This window comes from Lutjanus erythropterus, chromosome 5 (assembly GCF_056507025.1).
Source record: "Lutjanus erythropterus isolate fLutEry1 chromosome 5, fLutEry1.hap2, whole genome shotgun sequence".
NCBI lineage: Eukaryota > Metazoa > Chordata > Actinopteri > Lutjaniformes > Lutjanidae > Lutjanus > Lutjanus erythropterus.
This window is the reverse complement of record NC_139321.1, coordinates 42,019,207-42,029,685: the sequence shown is the minus strand read 5'-3', so window position 1 is coordinate 42,029,685 and position 10,479 is coordinate 42,019,207. Positions and strand designations below refer to the sequence as shown.

General features: G+C 38.3%; 1 protein-coding gene across 1 annotated transcript in view; it reads right to left on the bottom strand.

Annotated features, from left to right (window-relative positions):
- Nucleotides 1–7,772: 7,772 nt before the first annotated feature.
- The window catches only part of LOC146327300 (5-hydroxytryptamine receptor 4-like), a 182,140-nt gene continuing 179,433 nt past the window's right edge, over nt 7,773–10,479 (bottom strand). The window contains exons 4-5 of the mRNA XM_084718306.1: nt 7,907–8,107; nt 7,773–7,788 (exon numbers count right to left, since the gene is read on the bottom strand). Of these exons, the coding sequence (XP_084574432.1) occupies nt 7,773–7,788; nt 7,907–8,107 (217 nt within the window). The remainder of the gene's footprint in view (nt 7,789–7,906; nt 8,108–10,479) is intronic.

Here is a 10,479-nt window from a genome sequence, read left to right as displayed (position 1 = left end):
AGCCGAGTTCAATGGAATAGATTTCTAATGATCATGGCCATTAGATATTTATGTTGCCCTCAACCAATGACTACTATCCATGCTGCATTGAGGCCTCATTGAGGTTTGTTCCCTGTTTTCTTACTGTGGATACATCATTACTGCATGATAAACAGTAAAAGTCTGAAGATCACAGCATAATATTCTCTCAGTACATGGCGAGGGTGGTTCCAGTATCCACCACTGTTACACAACACTCGTTTTACTCTAAAAGTTCCTGCAGAAATCCTTAATAGCAAATACATTTTTCATGAACTCAGACTTTAAGAAACTTCTTACAAATAAAGTCTCTCTAGCATTATTTAATTCCTCTATTTTTTGGAGGGGCTTACAATACTGCTTTGTGTTTGAAAAGTCACTGAACACAAATCAGAGTGAGTGATAAGACTGTGAGTTTTGCTCCCACCTGTTTCCATTTGGGCATTGTCGGGTGGAGGTGAAGTTTAATCCAGCTGTCTGCATGATAAGGCTCATGCTGTCTGGTCTCACATCACAGGCTGTCACCCTCACCCTCAGCACATGACAGATAGGCCTCCCAACCATATGAAGTGAGCAACAGAAAAATAATCACAGGAACTTTCCAAACAAGTCCCAGTTTGTTTACTCACTAGTAAACTATACATTCACCTGAGGGAGAGCAAAAAATTTACATTCATATCAGTGAGAGTGGATATTTCATTTCACTGTTGGGGAGGCAATAAGCATAAATATTCCTCAAGACCAATTCCTGAAGCAGACACAACCTCCAAAAGTAACACTTAATAATGTACTAAATATATACAGAGGAAAAACTAATTAATACTAGGCTATACAGTATATACTGGACTTTAATTCTGTTTCTGACAGCGCTACTCAAAAAAGTACAATTGAAATCAACTAAAATTCTGAGTTCCTACCAGTAAATTTCAGGTAAATATTGCAGTCCATTGCAAGTTGGAAGTCAATAGTTCCAAGCACCATATCTGCTGGGGAAAACATGGACGCCTGCAGCAAACTGATGGAGTCATAGTTAGTTAGGCTAGTACCACATGGTCAAAAAGACAATGGAAATGGCAACTACAAGTAGTTACAGCACATTTTACAACACAAACACTACATAGAGTAAATTGAATGACCATTCCATTGCATTTTTCTGTGTCCAAGTCCTTTTTTGCAGGGACTGCAGCAAAATCCTGCTACAATGACATCATGAGGAGGCAGCTGTCTGACATCAAACAAGACTGGCAGCACCGCTGACATAAATAAAGATGGAAGGTGCAGCTCCACCTCCTCCCACTGTACAAGACTGAAGTCAAAATCTCCCAGATACAAACACTGCCATCTTACACCGGTGACATCATTTGGAGCTTTGGAGTTCCAGCCCACACAGCTGGCGACTCAATCAGCTGTCAATCATGGCATGAAAAGCCCTTTTTATAGAATCAAATAACTGATTAAAGCCAAACTGTTCCAAAAAATAAGCATTTGAACAAACGTCAGTGTGATAAGAACTACCTAAAATGACAGAAACCATTTTTGGGAAAAATGTATTTTATGTGTACTTTGATATTATAGTTTTGTCCATGTCCTATCTATTAACACTGAGGAGGCAAGATTTACGGTCTATACTGCAGCCCACCACCAGGGGGCAATTGAGATTTTTGGCTTCACTTTTGGGGAGCTGTCATGTTGTCCATGTATATATACACCCACCAGCCACTTCATTAGGTACACCTGTTCAACTGCTTGTTAACACAAATATATAATTAGCCAACCACATGATAGCAACTCATTGTATTTAGCCATGTAGACATGGTCAAGACAACCTGCTGAAGTTCAAATCAAGCATCTAAATGGAATAGAAAGGTGATTTAAGTGACTGGTTGTTGGTGCTAGACAGGCTGGTCTAAGTATTTCACTTGCTGATCTACTGAGATTTTCACACACAACCATCTCTAGTGTTTACAGAGAGTAGTCTGAAAAAGAGAAAATATTCAGTGAGCAGCAGTTCTCTGAGAGAATTGTCTAGTTGATGCCAGAGGTCAGAGGAGAATGACCTGACTGGTTCAAGATGATAGAAAGGCATCCTTGAAGCAGATGGACTACAGCAGCAGAAGACCACACCGGGTACCACTCCTGTCAGCTAAGAAACTGAGGCTACAGTTCACACAGACTCACCAAAACAGGACAATAGAAGATTAGAAAAAAGTTCGGGATGTGGCAGAACGGGAGATCCGCATCATGGATGTGCAGCCAACAAATCTACAGCAACTGTGTGATGCTATCATGTCAATATGGACCAACATCTCTGAGGAATGAAGAATGAAGGCAGTTCTCAAGGCGAAAGGGGGTCCAACCTGGTACTAGCAAGGTGTATCTTATAAAGTGGCCAGTGAGTGTACATGTCAATGGACACCTATGGAAGTACACATTGTAAATGGTAAACCATCAGCTAAAAGGCAACATAAATTTGCCTGTATTTAATTCAAATAATAGAAACTATAGTAAAAGCAGTAAATTCAGATTAAATATCTTTGCCAGTGTTATTATGAGATGGAGCATTTAGATACATTTACAAATATAACAGTGGCATAAAATATCATGACTAATGGTATCTGTTAACTCATTCATCATTTTTGTGTACACTTGCCAAATAATCATCAGTTTGTCACAGTCAGCCATGTTTTTTGTTTACGTTGGAATGCTTGAAGTATCAGTACTTTAAAATCCCCCCAGAGTCCTGAACAAAAACAAGTGAAAAGAGTACTGAAAATCTGTACTCAAGTACAAGTACTGTTACTTCACAAAAATATTATTCAATTTTAAGTAAACATACTGGTGTTAGAAAAACACTTCAGTGAAATTTTTAAGTACTCATTTAAAAAATTACCCGACTACTCAAATGTTAGTTAGTATTCAACTATTGAATATACATGAATTATCTACAGCAGCTTTCTATCAGAGGTGTTTGTGTTTCTTTGAATCTTTGGTGTGAATCTCTCCTTCTCTGTTCTGCTCAGAGTTCACACTCACCTCTACAGATTTTGTGCATTTTATAGTTGAAAATGCTTCCAGTTGATTAATCATTAATTATTTATCATTTAGAATTTTTTTATTTATTTTTCTCATTTTCAGTTTATTTCTGGGTTATTTTGTCTTTTTTTTTTCATTTTAAGTTTCCTTTTTCAACAAATGTCTCCACCAGACAAAACAGTTACTGCCATTTCTATTATTTCTAATGATTAAATATCCATGTAAATATATTTAATGGCTTAAAATTTCAATGCTAATGAATTAATTAATGATTAATCATTAACATCCGTCCTCCAAACCTGTGCTGCTGCAGTGTTTAGTTTTTCATCCACATGTCCTGGTTTTCATTGGCTCGTTTTGCGATCAGGTCACCCGATTGGCTACATAAATGCAAATGAAAGGTTTGGATATTAATTCGAATTGTACTCAGTACTCAATTATGATTTTAAAAGTAACTAAATAGATTACATAGTGTCATGCAAACTTAAGTATGATTAAAACTTGAAAATCTGCTCATAAAACTACAAGCAGCCCCAAAAGAAAGAATTTAATTACAGTAACTTGAGTATTTGTAATTAATTACTTCCATTCCTGCTGTTGGGTTACAACACTTCTTAATACCACAGCATGAAGTGACCAAAGGTGAACCAATAAGCATGATTTTCACTTGTATATAAGCAGCGTGTGTGTGAACCTCAGAGAGGCTGACTGAATAACTTACAGAGCTCTCCTGCAGTTTGAATTGTCTGTTTTGTTTATGTCTGCTGCTGGCTGAAATTCTTCAGGTGCTGTAAATGCCAAAGTGTTTTTCCTCCTCTGTGTTGAAATTAATTCCATCATTTTGGCTGCGGAGGCAGTAAAAAAGAATTTATCCAGTCTATATCCTCACACAATCCGTACTATCTGTCTGGAAGTCCTCTCCCTGAGTTAATATCAAAGCTGTACAATGGAAAGACATTGCTTTAATCAGATGACATTGTATTGCACTGAATCCTGACTGACTCTTATAAGAGATTTATTAACTAAAGTTTCATCCCTGGAGTGTTACACTGATAAATCTTTTTCATGAGTTTGCTTACAAAATGTTAAATGATGTTTTCAGGGTAAAAATGTATTTTTTGCAGGAAACTTTTCAGTATTTTCTTCATTCTCACAACCTTTCCAAATAAACTGAAGAAAAGATAACATTGTGGGAAGCAGGAAAATACAGCAATGTTTCTGTGAACTGGGTGAACCCATGTGTTGTAAGCTTCAATGCACTGGTGATCCTGAACTTTACCCTGGAGTAATTTATCCCAACTGCACAGTAAATGTGATTGAATCACTGCATCACCTTCCTCACCCACTGCATCAGTGACAGTGAACACCACTGAGTCACTCACAGTTTCCACATACAGTATGTCAAGGTCTCACACATGTCCAGTGTAATGCTGCAGATGAACAGTGTTTCATGCCAGAGTGATTCCTCTGAGCTAGACTATTAACTGAATATTGGTCATTCATGTAGAATCTACAGTGAAGAGGCAAAGACTTTTATATTCGAGACTTGTGTTATCTGTTATCTGTTAGGATGGAGATTATGGGACTGTTGAAAGAGCCATATTATATATATTTATCCCCCCTTTACATATGAAAATACATACATTTGTCCGTTTCAACTGATGTAACCCTGGCATGGATTTTAAGCAATACATCCATTAAAGGGCACTGTTCATGGTCAAAAAGTACCCTGAAGAAGAAGAAGATTCAAAGATTTCTGACAATAACAAACATGGCAATGCCGGAGGAGGTGATCTTAAGAAAGAGACTGTAGACCGCATCGTCTACATGCATATCTAACGTTAAGCAGAAATGACTTTATAGGTGTACATTGTAGGGGGATGCAGGAGAAACATGGCCCTTATACATTTGCCCCACCCCTCAATGAAAAGATGAAAGTGGCAGAGGACTATCATTTTGATGAACCACTACGGTGTGACTCACGGAGGCAACAGCACCTCTGGTAACGTTGGTGGTTGCAGTGGGGCACTATGGTTGCAATTTGCAGTAAAATAGAAAGATGAAACTATCCACAGTTAATGAAGCATGGGGAAGCCAGACGAGAAAAAGGAGGAGGTGAGATATCAGGGCACCATTTCTCTAAAAGTCCTAAAAAACAAGTAAGTTGTGAGTCAAGATAGCAGCTAATGAGCTGCTGTGCAATGTGTTTCAAGTTCAGTTTTTAGAAGTGTTGTTTGCTCATCATAAGGAAGTGTTGCCTGCCTATAATTAACACTTGCTAGCCAGCTAAGATAGCATCACACAAGCTAATTTAGCATTGGCTACACAGCAGCTGTGCAAGGACAGTCAAAAAATGGCTTTGTTTGAATTTGTTGGTGAATTAACATGTAGTCTGCACTGCCTCTTCAACTATTGGACAAACAGCCACACTTGTAAATACTGTTTCTACTGTTTTGTACATTTATGTTTTTTCATGTCTTGTTGTTTATTCTCTATTTTTCTTTTTATCCTGTTTTAACCAACTCTACTTGCCTTATTATGACTTATTAGTTGTATTACTTTAGTTCTGAGAAGGAAGTCTTTGCCCAAATATGTGTGATCTGGTTAAACAGATTCAGTTCAGATACAGTATTGGATACTTTTACATTTTCCCCACTTTCTCAGAGTCAGAGTCAGAAACTAATAAATGCCTTTGTCATGGATTTGGTGACTGTGACATGATATAAAACAGCAACATTAGGCTATCTTGGATCAATTGTTGAAAAATCTACAGTGAACATTTTGAAAATAATAATTTCTTTTATTGTACTAATGCAGTAATCTGCTGAATATGAGAGAATTACAGTTCAGGTACAGTTGCAGTCTGATATCACTGGGCAGTGTGAGGAGTGTCTCTACACAAAACAACAAAGATTTAGACCGACTACATCAGCAGAGCCTCCACATACACAAGGAGTCAACACTATATACTGCTTACATATCTAAATATTGACAAATTTTAAGAATTTGCTTCCACTTAGCATTTTCAGGTGATTCTCTTAGAACCCTCTGTCTACAGTGACATACCTGAACAATATAAAGTGACTGATTTTTCTTTTTTGTTTGAAGAAAAGAGGGAACTCTGTTCTGAACTCTCCGAACTGTTCTGTCTGAAAATGAAAATGGCTTTCTTCTGTTTTGGGGGAAGAAGAGACCCCATTTTACCCAAACGGAGAGATGAGAGAGAAAAGGCAGAAAAGTCCTCAGAGATGAGATGTGAGTTCCACCAAAGGGGCAATACCAACCGCTTTACAAACAGTGCAGAAGAAACAAAGGAGAAACTTTGCACATCTCTTAGATGAGACAGGTCCACCAGCGAGAAGAGTAGACCAAAAAGTTGCAAAAGGACTCCAGCACACTCTCTAACTTAGCAATATAACATTTATTTGCGACGTGTTGGTACTAAACCCTCATCAGGCAAACAGTTTGTGTCAATAAGAAGCCATCTTAAATAGGCCCTGAATACATATGAATATTTGCATATATCATCAGGTTCATTTAGTAATGTGACCTGCTGACTGTGTCATTTATACGTATATGTATGCATCCCTGCTGCATGATTTTTGAAGCCCTTTCAGTGACTGCAGGGGGTTTTATATCATTAAATATCATTTATGATCTTTTTAGATGGCATTTTTCCAGATATCAGATTCACTCACAAATGTTTGAATCTGAATGAGTACTTTTTTTTTACTGCAATCATTTATTGCGGTCATTCCCAAACACTGGGTCAGGACCCACAGGTGAGTCACAGGAGAGTTTATTTGGGTTGCCTTATAAATAAAAGACTATGGAAGAAATTTAGTAGTATTTTAATTATATTTTTATACTTCAGTAGTCCAAAATGTTGCATTTAACATGTGGATATGTTTGCAATAAACATGCGTCAAGATTAGGGCTGCAATAATTTATTGCTGAACAATCTGTCCATTATATTCATGGCTGATCGATCAGTTGTTGGTGAAAAATGGTGAAAAATATCAATCTGGCAATACTTTTACCACTGATTGATTAATTGTTTTAGTCCATAAATTGTCAGAAAATAATGAAAATCAATTAATTGATCCTGTCACAGTCTTAACAATTGAAAAACAGGTCCAACGTGAAAATAGGTAGAGCACACAGACATACATTTTTATGTTTCGACCTATTTTTCAACCAGTGATCAATCTGGCAATAATTTTTTCTCTAATCGATTAATTGTTTGGTCCATAAAATGTCAAAAAATGTTGATCAGTGTCTCCCAAACTCCAAGATGACGTCTTCAGATGTCTTGTTTCATATTCATATTTAAGAAGCTGAAATCAGAGAAGTTGGACTTTTTTCTTTAAAAAATGACTCAAACTGATTGACTAATTGTGAAAATAGCTGTTGTTTAATTATTTAATTGATGAATTGTTGCAGCAAGATAAGGTGATGTGGAAACGTAAGTAAAAATGGTCAAGAACTTTCATATATGCACAAAGTCTTACCCAGTTTAATTAAGAAGGTCTGTTTTGGATTGGGCCGTGATGGTTTGTCATTCTTCAAAAGTGGATCACCAGGAAAAAAGTTTGGGACACACTGATTTATTGTGGAATTTGGACTGGGACTGTTTGCCTGATGGTCTAATAAATAAATTGTATATTGCAAGTTAGACAGCGTGTGGGAGTCCTTTAGCAACAAACAGTGCAGAGAAATCTTCACACACTCATAAACCTGAGCATTAAATGACAAAACACAGCAAAGTATTAAAAAGTATTTTAAAAGAATTAAAAATACAAGGTAAATCTGTGCAGGTTAAAACACAACACACCAGTGGACCACAGAGTCTCACCTGTCCAGGGCGATGCAGCACAGATGCAGAATGGACGCAGTGGTCAGCAGGACATCCAGCGAGGTCCGGACCAGGCAGAAGGTCTCACCGTAGATCCAGTGCTGGTGGACCAGCTCGATGGCACCAAATGGCATAACCAGCACCGACACCAGTAGGTCGGCAAACGCCAGAGACACGATGAAGTAGTTGGTCTTGATTTTCCTGATGGAGGGAAAGAATGAGGGTTTAATGGTTTTGAAGAAAGAACAACAAAAGGCAGGAGTACTGTGTCACACCACTTTTTGATCAATGAATCAATAATGAATAATAGTGAATAGCTTTATTGGAAACAAGACTTCACTCCAGAAAAATGATCTAAAAATATAATAGGCTTAGTTTAAAATTTTAAAATAATGATTTTGGCATTGATGTTTCTCAGTGAGGGCGGCACGGTGGTGCAGTGGTTAACACTGCTGCCTCACAGCAAGAAGGTCCTGAGTTCAAATCCTCCAGCTGGCTGGGTCAGAGCCTTTCTGTGCGGAGTTTGCATGTTCTCCCCGTGTCTGTGTGGGTTCTCTCCGGCTTCTCCAGCTTCCTCCCACAGTCCAAAGACATGCATTCTAGGTTAATTGGTGACTCTAAATTGCCTGTAGGTGTGAATATGAGTGTGAGTGGTTGTCTGTCTATGTGTCAGCCCTGTGATGAACTGGTGACTTGTCCAGGGTGAACCCCGCCTCTCGCCGAATATCAGCTGGGATAGACTCCAGCCCCCCGCGACCCTTCGGGAATAAGTGGTTACAGAAAATGGATGAATGAATGTTTGTCAGTGATGTCAAGTCACACGTAACTGAATTTAAAAGGGTGTGAGAGAGATTGGCGGTTGCATGAAAAAACAGTTATACTGTAGAGCAGCAACCAATAACAGCCACAATGTATTTGTAAAAACAAACAAAAAAATCGAGTTATTAATTTATTATATTAAAAATTAATTTAATTGAATAATTAGGGCCTGGGCACCAAATGCTGTGAGGACCCTATTGGATTTCTGAATTTACAATGGGTATGGCCAAATGGCTTGGCCATGCCCATGGCCATCGCTCTAAATCGCAGCCCCCACAGCACATTTCACTGACATGTACAAAAATCAATATACACATGTATCATGCCCAGATGCACAAAAAAGTCTAAAGGGACCCAACAGGAAGTTGGCCATTTTGAGAGAACTCCTAATGCTGTAACATATAGTGATAATTTAGAGAATAATGTTTTTCCACTGCTGTGTTGGACTCTTTTCTGTTTCAATACGGCAGTGTCCTCATACCAGTGAAATGGTTTTCCCAGTATGGTGAGGAAGAACTTCACTGACTGGCACACAGTCCTGACTTAAACCTCACCCATTAACGCTTGGCCGCCACAAGCCAGTTATCCCTGTGGTAACTTTTCTGACACCTCTGGCTTAAAACCCAAAAAGTCAGAAGGATCGTGAGGCCCCGCTTTCACGGTCTGTATTCACACTGAACCGGATGAACCTGAACAAGCCAGAGCTGATCATCCAACATCAGTACTGGACCTCACTAATGCTCTTTGAGCCAAATGGGAGGAAATATCTGAAAGCCTTTCCAGGAGAGTCTGTTGGAGCAGCATATTAATACAATGGTTTTTGGAAGAATGTGCACTATTTTCTTTTAATACCTGTACTGTGAGTAACAGAGGGAAACACTAAGGGACTTGTAGGCCTTCAGAGATGGTCTAACATATCACTATTTATATTATATATATATTATATTATATTGAAATATATTATATTTGATTCATTTCATCAGCTTTGTTTCAGAAAAGAAAAGGGTTACTGTTCTGAAAACAGCAATATAAAGTTATCCGATCAGATCTTTTGTTGTTGTCTCTAGGCAGAGAAAGGTTAGAGCTGGCTCACTCATTGGTTAGGACTTCATCACTGAATAAATGCTCGAGATGAAGCAGTCAAGACCGATGCTGTTGCTAGGTGTCTAACTTGATAGCACCGCCTTTTTCAAGGTGGACTTTTGCAGCATAGCGGAGGATCAGCAAAGGACTGTGTTATTTAGGAGACTAAGATTGCACTCGTCCTTGAATCTGTTAGAAAACAATTTTCGCACACTTGATTCTTCTTTTTTAAAGTTACTTCCATCAGTGCAGCACAGCAGATAAAGCTGTGTTGGTAGACAGAAATAATAGGACTGGAGATCTATGTTACATGTAACTGTGTGTGTGGTACTGAAACAGAGAAATAAGAAACTCAGAGTAAGAGTAAATGGCAGTTATCTACTGGTTAATACAAATTTAAGTCCAGAAAAAACATGACTTATTCTGCTATCATTGTGTGGTCTTTGCTGCCCTCTACTGGGTTTTTTATATGTGGCAACTACACACTACAAACACATCACAAGCTACCTGCTGTCTGCTGCTTATTCCAGCAAAAATCTTTTTCCATTTTGCTGCATTTTTGTGTCTGGCTGAGTTCTGGCCGAACTGAAGTCCCAGCTCTAATAGTCATGGTTTGCCACTGGTGTGTGTAGTAAAGTGTAGTGCAGATCTTTTCAGGTGGTGCCAAAAGG